At 34.1% G+C, this 20524-nt stretch overlaps 1 protein-coding gene across 2 annotated transcripts; it reads right to left on the reverse strand.

Annotated features, from left to right (window-relative positions):
* Positions 1–16612: 16612 nt before the first annotated feature.
* On the reverse strand, positions 16613–18641 carry LOC131053223 (nudix hydrolase 2-like). 2 transcript variants are annotated; one of them, XM_059216355.1, is made up of 8 exons: positions 18257–18638; positions 18100–18165; positions 17811–17948; positions 17390–17467; positions 17241–17291; positions 17116–17150; positions 16879–16987; positions 16613–16793 (listed from the first exon to the last, which is right to left on the reverse strand). In XM_059216355.1, exons 2-8 carry the CDS (start codon positions 18160–18162, stop codon positions 16617–16619), a joined length of 651 nt encoding a protein of 216 aa, XP_059072338.1. In that variant the 5' UTR covers positions 18163–18165; positions 18257–18638; the 3' UTR covers positions 16613–16616. The 2 variants fall into 2 exon arrangements, with proteins under 2 accessions (XP_059072338.1, XP_057843821.2); XM_057987838.2 differs by having other exon boundaries at positions 18100–18641.
* Between the last annotated feature and the right edge of the window lie 1883 nt (positions 18642–20524).

Raw genomic sequence — 20524 nt, forward strand, 5'->3', positions numbered from 1 at the left:
TTTTAATAGTTTTCTATAAGAGATGGATTGCTTTGTCTATTTAATTTTACCAGTTCATAGTAACCCCAGATTTAAGACCTTGAAATGGTGGGATTGCCTGTTGAAATGACAGGATTTCTCTGAGAACTAGCAAGATTGCATATTGTTTCGTTATTCTGCCAAAATTTTCCCAAAATATGGTTTGTTATTCTATTTTCGTGGGTTTGCCAATTACCTAAACTTGATTCACATCTGTTTGTTTCGTTATTATCATTTGCCAAAGTTCTTGATTCATCCCATCATTTTGATCATCCTAGTTTTTGAGTCATTATCTTGATCACCATTTCAGTTTTATGTTGTCATTATCATCAGTCACCTTGTATTATCACAATCTTATCATTGTCATGCTTTGTTCCTAAGTAGGAATTGATATTTTGGTCAAAATCAAATCCCTAATCCAATCATCAAACTTTTCCAAGTTCATCACATCAAATCAAATAAAATCAAAAGTTAATCTTTTTATCATGTTTGGTCTCAATATCCTAAATTACAAATCTAAAACCCATTTTAGCAATTATTATCACTAGCTCTTTTCACCATATCGAGTTTAGAGGCTATTTTTACATCATTATGGTCTTGTTACTTCAAGCCAAAGGTCTAGTCTACAATTCATCTTGTTGCTTAAGTGTATCCTCTTGAATGGATTTTGAAGTTGCATCGTTCAAATTAGATTATCTAATTGCAATTTGAGTACAAAATCATCCTAATCAATCATCTTGTCCATCCACTCAACAATCAATCAGTTAATATAAATATTTGACTTTCACTTAGTTCATGCCCATCACCACTCAATCTCGATCTTGACAAGTGATGGAACAACAATCTTCCCAGTTAAGAGTAGGGACAAATGATCTACAACTAAATCCTAATTTGGGTGTTGACCCCACTGTACCAGAAAGTGTCCCTGTCAGTTTTGATCTACTTAATCTAGTCGTCATTGAAGAAACAATGGTGAATCAACTAGATGAGACTAACATTCTAGCTAATCATGTCGATCAATTTCTTTCAAAAACAGACAATGCACAAATGGTCGATAAAATCATTGAAAAATGCAAACATCTAATCTTTGCTAATATGGTTGCCCAGGGTATGACCATTGTGTCACCTAAAACACCTATAACTACTAATCCTCAAGGACCATCTCAGCACCAAATACCTTTAGAGAAACTCGTGTCAGCACCACTCTCAGTCCAGGCTTTAGAAACACCACCACAACAAAGTCTCTCACTTGTGTCTATAGGACCACCACCTATGAGTGCAATCACAAGCCATTATCAACCTTTTATGATCCTTCCTCAAGTTTTATGCCATCTCTAGCCTCAGGAGGAATTATCTATAATGCATTCAATAATGTACCATCAACGTAGCTCACTACTTCAATGCTTGTCGTTGCTCAAATTCCCATGACTTCTAGTGTAGTGCATACAACTCCTTTCATTAATCCTCTCATGAGACCATTGAATTTATCTTCTACACAAACACCACCTTGGACCACAGGATTGCTAAGTTATTCTCCAACAGCTGGTACACAAGCCATGATTGGTAGCATGCATTATATAGCGTCATCATCATTTGTATCCATGTCTATACAATCTATGCCATAGATTGTTAGTACACATCAACATCAACCTCAAGTGATTGTGCCATCTATTATCTCACAACCACGATTTAGCTACTTGCAAGTGCCATCTTCATCCTATATTGTTTCAAATGTGCAATAGTTGCTAGGCAGCATTCCTCAAAATCCTCCATCATATAGTATGTCACAAGCCAATGTATCTCATCCAAGTTATGTTAGAAGTATTTATCTGCAAGGTAGTGTTCTTCAAATTCAACAACCTAAAAATGTGTAGTATCAACAACAATACAATCCTCCATAATAGAATGTGGCAACTTATTTGCAATCACCTCAAATTTAACAACAAAAGTCACCTCAATATCAACAACAACAAACACCTTTTGTTCAGTAAAATGCTCCAGTTTACCAAAATATGTTGAGCTATCAATATTCACAACAACAATCAAGTTATGTTTGCCCATCACAAAAGGCATATCAAACACCTCTTTATCAACCAACAACACCATCTCGGTCCCAGTTAACACTAAATGGGAAGAGATGAAGGCATCTCTCAAAGCTTTACAAGATAGAAATTTTGAGAAGGTTTTCAAATTTGATGAGCTTTGTCCATATCCATTTGATAAGTTAATAACATCAATTCCATCTCCCAAACACTTTGAAACACCAAAATTTACTAAATACTAGGGGGGAGGTGATCTACACCATCACATCAAGGAATTCTATATGGCTTGGCAACAAGTTGCATATTGTGATAACTATCTCCTATGAATCTCTCCTAAGAGTCTTAGTGGTTCATCTCGAGAATGGTTTTGCAAGCTATCATTTAGCGTCATAACTACATTTGTAAACTTATCAAAGAGATTTATGGCCCATTATCATTATAATGTGGAAAAGGATATTTCCAAGCTTGATCTTTGTCAAGCCAAACAGAAAGGAGGTGAGAGTCTTTTGGAGTAAATTCAAAGATGGAAGACCCTCATTGGTCATCTCCCTTGTACAATACCTGACACTCAATTGGTGTCAATATTCATCAGTAATCTACTCCCAAAGCTTTCATATCATATTCACTTAAATAGTGCAACTACACTCAAAGATATCCTTTCCAAGGAACCATCAGTAGAACATGCCTTTATTGATGAAGGAGTTATCAAGCTTTACAAAGAGCCTTCTGACAAACCAAGTGGTGAAATAAAAATATATTGGAACAAAAACAAGAATGTTGTAGTAGATGGTGTTACTGATTCTAAGACATTTCAAATGGTTGTGGCTACCAAACCACCACCTACACAAGCATACTCTAATCAAGAATCATATGTCGATCCTTCACCAATGATACATTCCAATCCATCACCTCAGGCTTATCATAATCCTCAAACGATGACATCAAATTTGCAAACTAATCATACTAATGTCATCACCATTTCTCAAGCTTCTCTTCAACAGACAACCTATAACAATCCAGGATGTCAAAACTTTACACCTATGGGAGAACCCTTAGAAGTCATTTTTCAAGAATATGGAGAAGAATAATATGGTCATTTATCCACAAACAATACCATTTGATTAGTCTAAACCTAAGTCTGATTGGTATAAAGAGAATGCATATTGTGCTTATTATCTTGTCAAGGGTCATGCAATGAATAAATGCATGAAGCTTAAACATCTAGTCCAAGATCTTATTGACCAAGGAAAAAATTATGTTGATCCTACTATAAGAAAGTCACCTAATGCAATCTAGGTATGTATAGGGATACAAACATCAAGGAGAGGTTAACACGTCAAATACAGGTCAATCTCATACAACCAATAATATTAGCTATAACAAAGTTCCATTTAACAATGGTGCTATGATAGGTTGTATAACCTAGGTAGAAGAGGAGGTCAATATGATTTGTGTCAAATGAGTCGATACTCAATGTGCCACAACCACTAAAAGACCTTGGATGACAGTTCTTGGAGCTCCACCTCCTACCCCATCTCAAGATCCTATGCCAACACAATACAACATTCTTGAGCATTTAGAGAAGACCCCTACACCGATATCCATTTTATATTTGTTGAAAGCTTCACCTACTTACTAGGAGTTTCTTAACCATGCATTGCAAGGAACTCATGTGCCTAGAAACATAGATCCTACACAATTCCAAGCTTTGGTAGCACATTTATCTACCACATACCATCTTAGCTTCACCCAATCTGATGCAATGGTTCTTGATCCCAATCATATTCATTCACTAACATCGAAGCTATTATCAAGCACCAGATAAAGTAAAGTGAGTCCTAATCGATAATGGTTCTACTATAAATATTTGTACTTTGAAATTTGTTACACAGGTAGGGTATACCTGTCATGGATTTGCATAATCAATGCATCATTATCAAATCATATGGTAATGTACTTAAAATATTAATGGGGATGATCAATCTTCTGATTCTGGTGGACCTAGTAACACATGACACTCTTTGCTATGTAGTTGGTCTTGATCTTCCATTCAACATCCTACTTGGTCACCCATGGATTCATGCCATGCAGGCCGTGTCATCCACTTACCACCAATGTTAAAAATTCCCATATCAAGGATGTGAAATTACTATTCAAGGTGACACCCAAACATTTGAATATTATCGTTCTCTTGAAGCATCTTCCCCATAGTCCCTTCATTGCCCAGGTATCAACATTGGAATCCTTCAAGTTAGTTCATCATCCTTATATGTTGACCCTGAATCCATACTCACTACTACTAAATAAAAACCTTCCATGTCATCCACCTTTTCGTAGCTCAAGATCAAAGACACTAGATGTGGTGAATATTCTTTACAAGGACCCTTGTAGTGGATGTGTTACCTCTAGATCCTCATACCCATGGGAAAGCTACCAAAGAGCAGAAGAAGAATAAACCTGTGAGTAGAATGTGTGGATATAATATATTCAAATCTCATGGTGAAATTAATCACGAGGTTCTAAAAAGAGATATTAATCAGTGGATTTTTAGGGATGTTGCTTTAGACAATGATACCCAGCTTAATCATTTCAAAGAAAAATACCTAGTAGCACACAAATTGGCTACCAAGAAAGGGGATTACCAATACAGAGGATTGGGACAAGAAGAGCATGGAATCAAAAGACCTGTTGATCTAGTTCCAAATATTTATCATCAAGGGCTTAGTTTTAGACATTTTTCTCATGAAGCCTCAACTTCGATAGGCACTTCTGGAAATAATCAATGGGACCCATATGTGAAGGGACACTTCCTAGCTAAAGGAAATAAAAAATAAGGTCAAAGGCTAGAACCATTACACCTTTAGAAATATCTTTTAAAAATAAGATCAAATCTCAATGGATCTCAAAGAGATAAAAGAATTTATGGTTCAGGAGAATATGGTGATGGAAATCTATCTTATATAAAGATAACTAAGGGAAGAATGGCATATCCTACTTAAGGAAGAGAAAATCCATTGGAAACAAAAATCTAAAGTGCAATGGTTATAGGAGGGGGATAGAAAAACCCATTTCTTCCGTCATTGCAATCTCTTAGCACTTGACCTCTGTAATAAAAAAAATTCCTCATAACTAGTTGTTTGGAATTGTTGAGAAAATCAATAAAAGAATTGTAGAATAAAAAGGTAAGCTTTGAAGTTATCCTAGAAAGTTTCAATTTTTTAAAGCTACCCTCCAAAGTATTCATGTTTTATACCTTTCCCTCTTTGAAATCTTGGTGTTTATTGCTAAAAAAGTGGAACAAATCCAAAAGAGATTAATATAGATAAGGATGGAGAAAAAAGAGAATGACTCTTGTTAAATGTGATATTGTCTATAAACCCAAACTTTTTGGGTGCCTTGGGCTCAGAAAGCTTCAACCTTTCAATAAAGCACTCCTTGCCAAGATCGAATGGAATATGATATCCACAAATAATGATTCGACTATGATTGCTCATGCTAAACACCTCATGGGTGATGACCTCTTCGTTTCCTCTCCCCCTAAAGGATTTTTTTATATCGAACAATATGCTAAATTCTAAAAAATTCCTGAGACAAGGTATAAGATGCCAAGTTGGTAATGGGCTGAGAGTAACTTTTTGGGAGGATACTTGGATTTTCAAGGCCACCCTCTACTCTAACCTCTTGTTTGGAGATTGCAAGGGCCCTCTCTATTGACACTTTGGATTTAGACTTTCTATGTTGACAAGAGTGATAAATATCACAAATGGAAATTCTTCTCACTCCATTTCTCCCATGCAGAAATTAGAAAGAATTTTATTGAAGCTCTTAGAGCGTTGTTTCTTTGACCTCCACAAAAATGATGAAGTTATCTAGAGCCTAAAGTATATGGGAATTTTTTTATGTTTCTTCGACATTCTTTTATAGAAATCAACAAATGCCCTAATCCTAAAATTAGGAGAACTAAAGAAAAAATATGGGGAGCTAAATTAAGCTCAACTACAATTTCACGGGGGCTTCACTTAGTCAACCTAGGTTATAGCACGTGCGTTCATGGCATACTAAAGAATCACCCTATTTTCAAAAAGTATTGCCCTAAACTCCTTTTCTATCACCCCTCCCAATATATAGCTTGAATTAAAATGCCCCCTATTTTCGCCAAATATTGTATTTTTTCATACCCTAAATGAAAAATCCCCCTATTTTCACCGATAGGCAATATATTGTACTCTCATTTTGGGGATGTTAAATCCCCCAATATGAATGCACGTGATATAATATTGCCTAGTCAGTGAAGCCCTTGTATACAACTTGAACTAAAATGAAGCTAATATTAGCCTAATTAAATAAAAGCTCAAATGCACCTAAGTTTAGCTTAAGTGAAAAAAGTAATTAAAGAACCTAATGAATTACTAATTAGATAATTGTCCTAATTACTCCAACAATTCACACATCTAAATATAATAATTAATAATAAACAAAATATATATTAATAAATATAAATACATAAAATATATAGTTTTATTTTCTTTCTCATTTCTTCCTACAAACAGAAATTAAAAAACTGAAATAAACTCTTTTATTCTACCCCAATAGGCATAACTCTACAATGACACCACCATTCTTATCCATGAAAGAAAAACAAAAAGGTTAAGACGGTTGTTTTCTTCTTTATCCAATCAAAGCTAACAACTTTCTTTTCACTATATAATGTTGTTTATTTTTATGTGATTTGTTGTACATATGATCTTTATCTTGATTTTATAAGAAAAGTGGAAATGATTGTGCTAAATAAAAATTACATGTTTTAATTTTATTTTTTAAAATTTGATATCTATTGACATATTTTACTTTGATTTTTTATATGTTAAAAAAAGAAAAATAATAAGCAAATTAAACTATTTATTATTTTCTCTATTAACTATGGTTCAATATGGTGAAAGATTTTTCAAAGAAGAGGGGAAAATGAAAAGAATAGATTGTGGTCTTGGTAAATTATAGTATATCAGAAGAAGCATTAAATTTTTTTAATTAATTTATTTTCAGACAATATAATATTAAAGAATATACGTTTGTAAGATTTATTATCTAAAATAAATATTATATTTTTTATGTAGAAATATTTATTGAAATTGAACATAAAAAATTTCAAAATGAACCTATTTTACTATAACCTGCTCTTTATTATTTTCAACTGGTCTGCTGCCCTGTTTTGAACCTATTTGCACCTTCTGAGAAAGTGGAGATGCAAAACTGTGTATGATTTCTCTCATTGCATCAATACCATCGTATCTGTCTTCCTGGGCTTTCACCAGATCAGGCGTTTCATCCCAATACAGGTCAACTCAATTTCATCTCAAGATAGCTGAATTCAATTCAATTTCATCTTACCTGGTAATTGCCACTGTGAGTTAGACTGAATTTGGTTTCCTCATGGAATATGGTTATTTAAGCGTACAGAAAACATGGGCGTCCACACAAGACAATTGCATTGTTACACCATAATACATATGCATCAAACAGGTCTTCAACTCTATCGGTTCAAATTTGTCAGCGCCCTCCCAGACTGCCAAAATGGGAGCCTTGGAACAGCATATAAGCATCCATAAAACGCATAAATGTGAGAGCAATTTTGTCAGATGTTGTAGTTGGTAATGCTCTGCGAAGCATTTATCCAAAATATGAATTCATAAACAAGGCACGTGAATCGCTTGACTGAATGCCTCAAGAAGTGCGGTCTCATGGGATGCCATGATTTTAGGATGTGTACAAAATTGAATTGTTGAAAAGGCTTTAGCGACTTTGAAACCTTTGCGAGCATCGTCCCTTCCTGTGCCAAAATGGAAGCTTTGGAACAGGGTTTGGACATCCATCTAAATATAAAGGATCGAGGAATTTTGTCAGATGCAGTTCCAACAGCCCTAGTAGAAATGTATGGAGCATATCCTATCATGCAAGGCAAGCGAACTGTTTGACATAATGCCTCGAAGAGATGTCATCTCATGGCATGCCATGATTGCAGGATATAAAAATGTGGAAGAATAGACAAGGCATATGACATAATGCCTCGAATAGATGTCATCTCATGGCATGCCATGATTGTAGGATTTCCAAAATCTGGAAGAATAGACAAGACATATGAACTGTTTGACAGAATGCCTGAAAGAAATGTGTCCTGATGTAATGTCCTCATTTCAGGATATTCACAAAATGGATTTGTTGAAAATGGTTTAGAAACTTTGAAGCAAATGCAATTGGAAGGTGTAATGTCAGACTCTGCAACCTTTGGCAGCATCATCCCAACCCGTGCAAAATGGGAGCATTGGAACAGGGTATTGACATTCATCACAGCATAAAGGATAGCAGAAATTTGTCAAATGTTGTAGTCGCTAACACTGTGGTAGACGTACACAAAATTTGGAAGAACAGACAAGGCAAGTGAACTGTTTGACAAAATACTCAAAAAAATGTGGTCTCTCGGAATGACCATGATTACAGCACACCCATAAAGTGGATTTGTTGGCTGGGCTTTGGAAACTTTCGAGCAAATAAATTGACAGTTGTAAAGCGAGGATCCTCCTCGACTGTGCCAAAATGGGAGCTTTGGAACAGAGATGAACATCCATCAAAGCATAATAGAAGAGGGATTTTGCCAGATTTTATAGGTGAAATGACCTGGTAGACATGCATGGAAAAATGTGGAAGTATAGACTAGGCACGTGAACTATTTGACAAAATGCCTGATACAAATGTGGTCGCATGGAATGCAATGATTGCAGCATACTATAACATATTCTGGCATTTCCAGAAATATAGTAACATGATATCTTCCGTGGTTGCCAATGACAAGAATAAAAGAAAGGTTTTTGATATTTCAGAGGTGAGTCCCATGGAGCAAGTGAAGGGTTTTGCCCTTAAGAAGTCTCATGGAATGCAATGATTGCAGCATACTGTAACATATCCTGGCATTTCCAGAAATATTGTAACGTGATTTTTTCCGTGGTTGCCAATGACAAGAATAAAAGAAAGGTTTTTGATATTTCAGAGGTGAGTCCCGTGGAGAAAGTGAAGGGTTTTGCCCTTAAGAACAACAGCTTCTCAGATGTTGTGACTAAGCACCAGTTGGTTAACCCTGGCTCCTCTTCAAAAAAGATTGGTTGGCCCCCGTCGACCAGCCTCCGCCCCCTCTTCAGAATTCACTGGTAAGGTTAAGCTTTAAACCCCTTTGATCGAGCCTTCGCTGTTTTTTTACTGTGGCTTAGCTGTTATCTAGTGGCCTTTCTTGTTTCTTTGCAAGTTTTTTAATCTGGTTCCAAGTTTTGTTTCTTGTGGTTGTATCTTCTTGTTGATATCTGGTGGCCTTTCTTGTTTGTTTGTGTTTTTTTTTGTTTTCTTCTTAAAATTCTGTTTTGAGTTTTGTGTAGTTGTATATAAAAAGGTTTTGCAGTCTTTCAAAACTCTCGTCTGATTCATAATTTTTCACAAAGCTTAATGTTTTACAATGATAGAGTCTAATACTAAAAGTTTGAATCTTCTTAGTGGTTAAAATATTATGTTATGTTGTACATATATATGTATATGTATGTATATGTGTATATGGATATGTATATGTATATGTATATGTATATGTATATACAGTATATGTATATGTATATGCGTAGGCATCTAAAACAGGTCAATACTTCTGGCGCCATACTTTAACATGTCAGCATGACCTTCTTTTAGGGTTTTCTCATCTTATTGACATTTCCTCTATGTCGCGCATTCGATCTTCATTGTTTGTTGACATTGCGTCTTTCCTCCGCATTTCTTTCCTATTCGATTCTAATTCTCTCGCTTTCGAATTAGGTCTTGTTAATGCCATTTTTGAATTGGAATCATTGGTCGTGATCAATTTTGTCATCAATCCTAATTGCTCTCAAATTAGGGTTTTGTCCTAGTTTTTAATCATTTTCAATCAATTTTTTATCGTCTTCAATCAATTTTGACCAATTTTTATCTTCTTCTGATTGTCAATTATCAATCAATCTTGTCAGTTTGTGATTGATTTGTCATCGGTCTTTGTTAATCTCAGTATCATGTCAACCTTCATCAAGTCGACCTTTTATCAATCTTTGATCGATTTGTCATCGATCCCAATCAATCATCAATCTTCGTCAATTTTGGATCAATTAGTCATTGATCCTTTATCAACTATCGTCTATCAATTTGATCCTTTTGTCAATCTTGATCAATTGGTCATTGATCTTCATCACTCAATCAATATTAGTTTCTTGTCATTATCAAGTATTTGTCATTTGTTCCTTCACTTGCAATCTTTATTATTTATTGGTCTCAATTTTTTCATGACCTAATTCCTCCTAGGGTTTAATGATTTATTCATGTAATCCTACTAACATTTTTTGGGGGGTTAAGTGAATTTATTCATTTTTCCTAAGTCCTTCATGTCACAATTAAATACTTTATTTAATTGGCTAATTGTGGAGGAGACCTCCGTGTTTGTGATGGTTTGTGTTTATTTTGATTGTCTTATCTTCATAGCTCTATTGAATGTATTAGGATCTATTTCATTGCAATTTAGGTTTGTGGTTGCCTAGTTACATTGCTTTGATGCTCATTCTAAATTTCCTAGTTACAATATGTGTATGTATATGTACATCCTTTCATTAGGTACCTTTTTATCCATAGATCAATATATCTTTATGCTTTGACAATTATTTTTTTTGACAATGTTGAGCTTGTCCATGCGTAAAAATTGGACATGATAAGAGCAACAAAAGAAACATGGAAGGAAGCACCTTGGATTTAATTTCAATTACTTGAGCTTGGTCTTGCACAATGTATTGTTACTATTTTATTTTGTGGTAATCAAAGTACCATATAGGTTGTGTATGATCTTGTTTTACACCTTAAAAATCATATAATGATTGTTATACATTAAATTCAATATTTCTTTTCAAGCACAAAATATCATTTACTATTTTTATCTTGTTGAAAAGAAAACACTCAATAAATTTACTTCGAGTGTAGTAGGAAACAAATTCTTGAATTTCACAAGGAATGTATGCCATGATGGAGGTGGACATTAAAGGAAACCAAGTAATGCTCTCTTGCTTTTCTCCTAAATTTGATTGTGCTTTTAATCAATCTTAAGGTGTGATTGTTAGTAGTATACAAGCTTCTAACAAATAGGAGCCTACAAATATTGAAATTGTTTAGAAGTTTTAAGAAATTAGGAATTTTAAGATTTCAGATTGTTCTAGATTTAGCAAACTAAAATTTATAAACTGGTAATTGTTTATTTGGTAAAGCATATAGCATATAATGCATTGAATTATATACCATTTCAATAAAAATTCTTATGTTTTATCTTAAATTTGATTCTATTTACACATCTAAATATAATAATTAATGATAAACAAAATATAATAATAAATATAAATATATTAAATATATATTTTTATTTTCATTCTCATTCTCAATTCTTCCTACAAACATAAATTAAAAATTAAAAATAATTTTATTTTATTTTATCCCAATAGACATAACTCTACAATGGTACCACCATTCTTATCCATAAAAGAAAAACCAAAAAAATAAAGTTATTATTTTCTTTATTTTTGTAAAATTTGTTATACACGTAATATTTTACATAGATTTTTATACATATAATAGTTTAAATACATTAAAAGAAAAAAAATTAAAAAAATTAAATTATTTATTATTTGCTCCTATTAACTATGGTTCACTATAGCCAAAGATTTTTTTAAAAAAGAAAGGAAAAATGAAAAGAAGAGATAGTGAACTTGATAAATTATTGTATATCAGAAGATGCATTAAATTTTTTTAATTAATTTATTTTCACACAATATAATATTAAAAATATGTGTTTATAAGATTTATTATTTAAAATAAATATTATATTTATTAAAATTTTACATAAAAAAAATTCAAATAAAATCTATTTTACTATACCTGGTGTTTATTATTTTCAACTTCTCTGCTGCCGGGTTTTGAACCTATTTGGACCTTTCGAGAGAGTGAAGATGCAAAACTGTGTTTGTTTTCTATCTCTGCATCAATACCATCGTATCTGTCTTCCTGTGCTTTCACCAGTTCAGGCATTGCAACCCAATATAGCTCAAATCAATTCTATCTCAAGATAGCTGAATTCAATTCAATTTCATCTTCAACCCTATCGGTTCAAATTTGTTAGTGTCCTCCCAGACAGTGTCAAAATGGGAGCTTTCGATCAGGATATAAGCATCCATGTAAAGCATAAATGTGAGAGCAATTTTCTCAGATGTTGTAGTTGGTAATGCTCTGGGAAGCATTTATCAAAAAACTAGATGCATAAACAAGGCACGTGAACTGTTTGACTTAATGCCTCAAGAAATGCGGTCCAATGGAATGCCATGATTGTAGGATATGTACAAAATGGATTTGTTGAAAAGGCTTTAGCGACTTTGAAACCTTTGCGAGCATCGTCCCTGCCTGTGCCAAAATGGAAGCTTTGGAACAGGGGTTTAGACATCTATCTAAGGATAAAGGATCGAGGAATTTTGTCAGATGTTGTAGTTCCAACTGCAGGGGTTTAGACATCTATCTAAGGATAAAGGATCGAGAAATGTTTTGAGAACATCCAATCATATACAGGGGAAGCAAACTGTTTGACATAATGCCTCGAACATATGTCATCTCATGGCATGCCATGATTGCAGGATATGCAAAATGTGGAAGAATAGACAAGGCATTTGAACTGTTTGACATAATGCCTCGAACAGATGTCATCTCATGCCATGATTGCAGGATATCCAAAATGTGGAAGAATAGACGAGGAATATGAACCGTTTGACAGAATGTGTGAAAGAAATGTGTTCTGATGTAATGTCCTCTTTGCAGGATATTCACAAAATGAATTTGTTGAAAATAATTTAGAAACTTTGAAGCAAATGCGATTGGAAGGTGTAATGTTAGACTCTGCAACGTTTGGCAGCATCATCCCAACTTGTGCAAAACGAGAGCATTGGAACAGGGTATTGACATTCATCACAGCATAAAGGATAGCGGAATTTTGTCAAATGTTATAGTCGCTAACACTGTGATAGCACGTTTTCTCAGACTTTCATGTGGAGTGTTTGCTTGTATTCATTTTTTTCTAAAAGAAGGAACTGGATGCCCTTTTTGGACTCTGCTAAAACTATTGTTCTATAAATTCTATATATTCCTAATATAATCTGGCTCTGCCTTTACCGATAAAAAAAAAAAACACTGATAGACGTAAACAAAATTTGGAAGCACACACAAGGCAAGTGAACCGTTTGACAAAATACTCAAAGACACGTGGTCTCATGAAATGACCATGATTACAGCGTACCCATAAAGTGGATCTGTTGGCTGGACTTTAGAAACTTTCGAGCAAATAAAATTGACAGTTGTAAAGTGACGATCCTCCTCGACTGTGTTAAAATGGGAGGTTTTGAACAGAGATGAACATCCATCAAAGCATTACAGAAGAGGGATTTTTGCCAGATTGTATAGTTTAAATGCTCTTCTAGATATGCATGGAAAATGTGGAACTATAGACAAGGCAGTTATTGCCTCGAACATATGTCATCTCATGGCATGCCATGATTGCAGGATATGCAAAATGTGGAAGAATAGACAAGACATTTGAACTGTTTGACATAATGCCTCGAACAGATGTCATCTCATGCCATGATTGCAAGATATCCAAAATGTGGAAGAATAGACGAGGAATATGAACCCTTTGACAGAATGTGTGAAAGAAATTTGTTCTGATGTAATGTCCTCATTGCAGGATATTCACAAAATGCATTTGTTGAAAATGCTTTAGAAACTTTGAAGCAAATGCGATTGGAAGGTGTAGTGTTACACTCTGCAACGTTTGGCAGCATCATCCCAACTTGTGCAAAACGGGAGCATTGGAACAGGGTATTGACATTCATCACAGCATAAAGGATAGCGGAATTTTGTCAAATGTTATAGTCACTAACACTGTGATAGCGGGTTTTCTCAGACTTTCATATGGAGTGTTTGCTTGTATTCATTTTTTTCTAAAAGAAGGAACTGGATGCCCTTTTTGGACTCTGCTAAAACTATTGCTCTGGCTCTGCATTTACCGATCAAAAAAAAAACACTGTGGTAGACGTACGCAAAATTTGGAAGCACAGACAAGGCAAGTGAACCGTTTGACAAAATACTCAAAGAAATGTGGTCTCATGAAATGACCATGATTACAGCACACCCATAAAGTGGATTTGTTGGCTGGGCTTTAGAAACTTTCGAGCAAATAAAATTGACAGTTGTAATGTGACGATCCTCCTCGACTGTGTTAAAATGGGAGTTTTTGAACAGAGATGAACATCCATCAAAGCATTATAGATGAGGGATTTTTGCCAGATTGTATAGTTTAAATGCTCTGCTAGATATGTATGGAAAATGTGGAACTATAGACAAGGCACGTGAACTATTTGACAAAATGCCTCATATAAATGTGGTCTCATGGAATGCAATGATTGCAGCGTACTGTAACATATCCTGGCATTTCCAGAAACATAGTAACATGATTTCTTCCGTGGTTGCCAATGACAAGAATAAAAGAAAGGTTTTTGATATTTCAGAGGTGAGTCCCGTGGAGAAAGTGAAGGGTTTTGCCCTTAAAAACAACAGCTTCTCAGATGTTGTTACTAAGCACCAGCTGGTTAAACCTGGCTCCTCTTTAAAACAATATAGGTTGGCCCGCGTGGACCAGCCTCCGCCTCCTCTGCAGAATTCACTGGTAAGGTTAAGCTTCAAACCCCCTTGATCGAGCCTTAGCTGCTTTTTTCCTGTGGCTTAGCTTGTTATCTAGTGGCCTTTCTTGTTTCTTTGCTACTTTTTTAATCTTGTTCTGAGTTTTGTTTCATGTGGTTGTATCTTCTTGCTGATACCTAGTGGCCTTTCTTGTTTCTTTGATAGTTTTTTTTTTAATATGTAATTTTCTGAATTGTATATAGGTTTTGTGTCATGTATATTTTGATATTTTTAATGTTGTTTCACATATTTTTGTTTGACGACAACATTCTAATAGATTTGTGAATTTATAAACATTTAAAATTATAAAGATTATGTAAAGTAAAATTATAATTAAATTTATGTTGTAATTAATGATTATACATGATCTTTGAAAAATTCATATTGGATATTTATAGATTGATGTTGGAAAGAAGAGAATAACATTTGTTTATGTGAAAAAAAAGGTGACAATTTATATTGTATTCTAATTGCACATTCATGATATTACAAAATTGTATATCGTCTTTTATAAGTTGAAAGTTTGCAGGTGGTTAGGAAAGAGCCAAATAGAATACTTCATAAAAAAAATTGAATAAAAATAATGTTTAAAACAAAAGAAACTCAAAACAACAATAAGAACCTTAAAGGCTCAAGCAATAGAAATTTAAAAGCAAAATTCTAATTATGTTCATAATATGATTAAAATTAACTATTTATTTACTTATGACAAATGTAACAGCCGGACTTAACTAGCACACACTATGCATTGACAATGTAGTGTGTGTCGGCCCACAGTTGTCTTAATTTGAAAGTTGCCCTTTTGCATTTATTTTGCATTAACAAGAAGTGACATCAAGAAAAAAACAAACATTAAAATTTCAAGATTGTCATGTTTGTTATTAATTCTAGTTTTTAATTAAGATTTTAGGATTTATTACAATGAATATGAATGAAATTTAAATGATGTTGTCATGTGCTTAATGCATTTCTCAATTAAACAGCCTTCATTCATATTTGAATAATTATTTTTTCAATATGTATAATCTATATTAGACTATATTTAATAGTGTAGAAATTGTATATTAAGTAATTAATTTGTTATTTATTTTATATTGACTTATGATGATTATTATCTTTTTATGGAGTTTCAAATTTTAAATCAAATATATTACTTTGTAAAGATTTCTTTAAATTTTTTTGGCTACAAAATTGATTTTAGATCCAATTTGAAACTATTAACCTATCATCTTAAAACTATTCAACCCTCTCAAAAAAAAATTAAACATTGTCTAAAAATTTATATAAAAATTACTATGAAAATCATCCTAGAACTTTACAACCATCTCAAAAATTCTTATATATTGCTTATATTTAATCAATATTTATTAAAAAATAAAACTTCCAATGTTAAAAAATAGTATGTATAATTACAGCATGATAATAATCCTTTGGAAATATAAAACTTTTAATGTTATTACAGCGTGGTGATAATCCTTTGGAAATATATCACTGTTCATGTAATTATGTATCTGTATATAAGAATACCTCTGCTTTGCGTAGTATATCGCCTAGTTAAGGAGAGCACAAACAGTGAATTTTATTCACTTGATAACGCTATAAAGGTATCCTCAAAACTTCGTTTTCCTATTAACTGGAAGCAAAATATTCTAATAATAAGTAGCGTCTGACGTCCATTCTATTGATCAATCATGATGTACATTTGACCGTAATTCAAGATCAGAACACCAGAAACACTATAAATTATTCAGTATCAATGTCACTGCAGTAAAAAACAGAGGGTTTGGGGGACGGTATTTCAATGGCTGAAAATCCTCTACACCGTCCCTCCATGTTGGCAATACAGACTCCCGCCATGACCTTGAGAAGTTTGCTTTGCTGCATTTTTGGTTGAGCTACAAAATCATCTACTGCCATCCACTGAACAAAACAAATTTTGACGTCACTTATGTGATATTGAAAATTATCCAGCATTAAAAGTACCACCTAATGATCGAATACATACCTTTGTTGCTGAAATTTCAGTATCTTGTATAACAATGTCAAAAAACATTGGTTTCAACATGCACACGAAAAGTAGATCAGATTTTTCGAAAGGGGCATTGTGACCATCTCTGTAGTTCATGCACCGAAAACAATTAGAAAGATAAAAATTAATCTATCAAACATACCCATCTTCGTAGAAATTATGAAACAATGTTACAAAACAGTAAGGCTATTTTATTGTAAATGTTTTCTTTACCTGAACCCGACCACTTGTCTAAATTCTGTAGCAATCTGTGAGAATTCAAGAAAATTTTTAATTATAATATTATAAAGTGAAAAATCACAATTCGGAGGAAAAAGATCAGACAAGTGATATTTTACCCCAGTTTCTTCTCTGACTTCTCTTACAGCCCCTTCTTTAATGCCTTCCCCCTGTGAAGCAGAAGTTGGGCATAAATACATAGGTGATTTCTTGCAATAATAACCTCATAATACTGTAGGCTTGATAAATTTATATATAAATCTGATACCTGTTTGATCCTTCCTGTTGGCATTTTCCACAGTCCTGAATCTTTGAAAGGTCCACACTTCTCCTGAACTACCAGAACCTGCATCGACATTGCCATGATAAATTATGTATAGAATTTATCAATTCAAGTTAATGGTTGAACAGCAGTATGTTGACCGCAATTAAACAGGTGTACAAGATTTTCTATACACGACTATGTGACAGAGATAAGGCTTTCACAAGCATCTTGAGTTAGATTTTTAAGCTTTGTTGGATTTGATCGTTCTTCAAAATATAGGTAGCCAATATGCTAATTCCTATTTTTCCATCAGCACAATTGTAAGGAAAGTAATCCCACTTCACACACAATCACTTGAAACAGTGAATATTTCTTCACAATGACATTTTGGTCTGATTAATAGTGCAGTTACATGCATGGTTACCTCTCCCTTGGTGTTGTATACGAAAGCTGCAATTCCGACTTGATGTGAAGCATTATCAGGGATACTACAAGGAGTTTTAGGGATCCAAAGCACTAAAATCACATATGATTGTTCTGCATGGTGATACCAAAATCCTTCCTGCAACTCACCGCAAAGTATACAAATTGTATTATAGCATATGCCTAGGACTCCATATTATATACAAAAATACTACATGACGTTAATTTCACAACAAATGTTTCTGCAATATAAAAATAAATGGTGGTAGCGAATTTCTCAAAAACCTGACCTCAATCGCAACCGGAACTAGTTTGGCCTGTTCCTTGGCTACCTTAATCCACACCCCGTTCATCCCCTTCACAGCCAACAAGCATGATTTGAAGCTATTTTTCATTTTCTTTTATATTGATTGACGAATTTATATGTCGTGTTAAGAAAACACTCACCTGGCGTGCCCATTGGGTAAGTGATGCTTGAGTGAAGATGTGAAACGAGGAACATCGTTGTGCATATTTTCTAGGTCAACTTCCACCCCATCATATCTGTCTTCCCGGGCTTTCAGCAGTTCATTTATTTCTTTTGTAGACAAATCATTTAAGACTGTTTCAAGGTCGTTAATGGCATTGTCATTGGTAGAGGAATCTCCGCTAGTTGGGTATGACATTGTGTCGTGGAACTAAGCAGTAACCTGCCAAAACAAGAGGTTCAATAGAAACCTAGCCAAACAGTATTGATGGCTTGGCTTCTTCCTGAGTGTTTGAAAAAGGAGGAATAAATTAAGCAGCGGAATGTTAAAATGCGGTATAGGAGGAAAGGGTATATATAGTAATTGTCTGGTGAGAAGAATTATGCAACTGAAGGCTTGTAAAATATTTAGCGAGTGCTTCGACGTTGGTAGCAAGCAACTGCTGCTCTCGTTCCGTCTATCTTCCTACGATTTAACATTAGCTCTTTTGCGCGTTGTGAAAGATCAGTTGTTTCAAAATGTGATAAACTTAAAAAAAAAACTAAGAACACGGATATCATTGTTCGGAAGCTTAGTAATTGCGTAGAAGTGAAATTGATACTTGTATCAGCATGGGAAGTGCTACTTGTCTCTCCTGCTGATCTGCCACGTTTCAATATTAATAGATCGAAGCCATTGAATATCTGACAAGGGAAGTTTCCAAGCGTGAAGCTAAAGAAAACGAATATTGTCCAACGTAAGTATTGAATGCTGCAAAAATTCCTGTTACTCTGCTAGAAATGTCCGCAAAGTTTCGGGCATTCAGTTCCCGATAAGAGCTTACTAAGTATTGACGTTTCAGCGGTGACAAATATTAAGCTCTATCGGGAACTTAATATCGAAAATAAAAGGATATTCAATGGTGGCAAATATTAAGAGTTTACATTTTTGGGAAGCTTAGAAGTAATTGCCCAGAAGTGATATTGAAACAACATGGAAACTGTTACTCATCTTTCCTGCTGCTCTGCTATGTTTCAATATTAATAGATGGAATTGATCAAAAAAAAAAAAATCAATAAACGGAAGCTATTGAATATCTGCTCAGGAAAACTTCCAACCGTGTAGCTAAAGAAATCACAAATTGTTCATGGGTACTAAATTAAGCGCTGGGAAGGTTCCTATTAGTCGCCTCGGACTTTCGCACATTTCTTGGACAAATTTCATTTCCAGCAGAGCTTAAGATTTGTCAACGGGAGAGCTTGATATTTGTCAATGATAGAGCTTATTGTAATATCTTAAAATGTCTGAAGGATAGAGCTAAATACCTAATGTCCAAAAAGTGCAGAAAGTTTCAGGAGACTACCAGGAACCTTCCCAGCAGTTGGACACTTACATGATGTATAAACCACCTGGCTACTTCTATCTATATATTCATAATTTGGATGCAGTTATAATAATTTATTATTTAATTAATTTTTTTAAGGTTTACTATTTTACTTTTAGGGATTTCTTTAAATATTTAGTATATGGTTTTTAATTTTTTATGATAAAACAAAGAAACGGGATTCGGCAAGGCGGACTCAGACTCAGACTCGGGATTCGGGATTCGGAGTCAAACTTGGCTAGACTCAGTAAAGTGAAAAAATCAAGAAATTTAGAGTTTTTTAAAGATTTAAAACTTGTTTCATGCACCTTTTATTAAATACACCTTAAATACACAATAACATCATCAAACTCAACTCATTTGATTACATACACAAGTATACATCAATCACATAAGCATAAACGCAAATTGTAACTGAAGGAAATAACAAACATAGATATATAAATATTGTCAAATGTATACAATATTACAAAACTCATGGAATAAAAAATCCATGTCATCATACGATCATCATGAAATGTTCCATACAACTACCAAAGGTAAATACAACTACAAGCGTATGGCTCAGAGGAGTTTCCATCCCCTGGTCCCAAACCCCTACGAAGGCGTCTAAGGTAGGTCCTAGGTGATTCAACAGCCATAGCCTCTCCCCAAGACACCATGCCAACCTCACCACATCAAGAATATCTGTATCACTATTTGCCTCTAGCTCTCCTCTGCCACGACTACAGTGTCAGCCTCTATATCTATCTAGTCGACCGAATCAGTGGACAATAAAAAAAAAAAAAAAAAAAACTTAAAAGAACTTTTAAAATGGTGTTTTTCCAATGCTTTTTTTCATGCCTAGCGTCGACCGAGTTTGCACGACGGAACTCACGATTTTGG

This window comes from Cryptomeria japonica, unplaced genomic scaffold (genome assembly GCF_030272615.1).
Source record: "Cryptomeria japonica unplaced genomic scaffold, Sugi_1.0 HiC_scaffold_1850, whole genome shotgun sequence".
Taxonomy (NCBI): Eukaryota; Viridiplantae; Streptophyta; class Pinopsida; order Cupressales; family Cupressaceae; genus Cryptomeria; species Cryptomeria japonica.

Excerpts from the sequence above, each read along its gene's own strand:
- LOC131053223 (XM_057987838.2), bottom strand. The coding sequence starts at position 18,204 with ATGAAAAATAGCTTCAAATCATGCTTGTTGGCTGTGAAGGGGATGAAC. Across the intron at positions 17,468-17,810 it reads TATACAACACCAAGGGAGAG|GTTCTGGTAGTTCAGGAGAA; the intron begins GTAACCATGCAT and ends ATGTCGATGCAG. Across the intron at positions 16,988-17,115 it reads AGACAAGTGGTCGGGTTCAG|AGATGGTCACAATGCCCCTT; the intron begins GTAAAGAAAACA and ends CATGAACTACAG.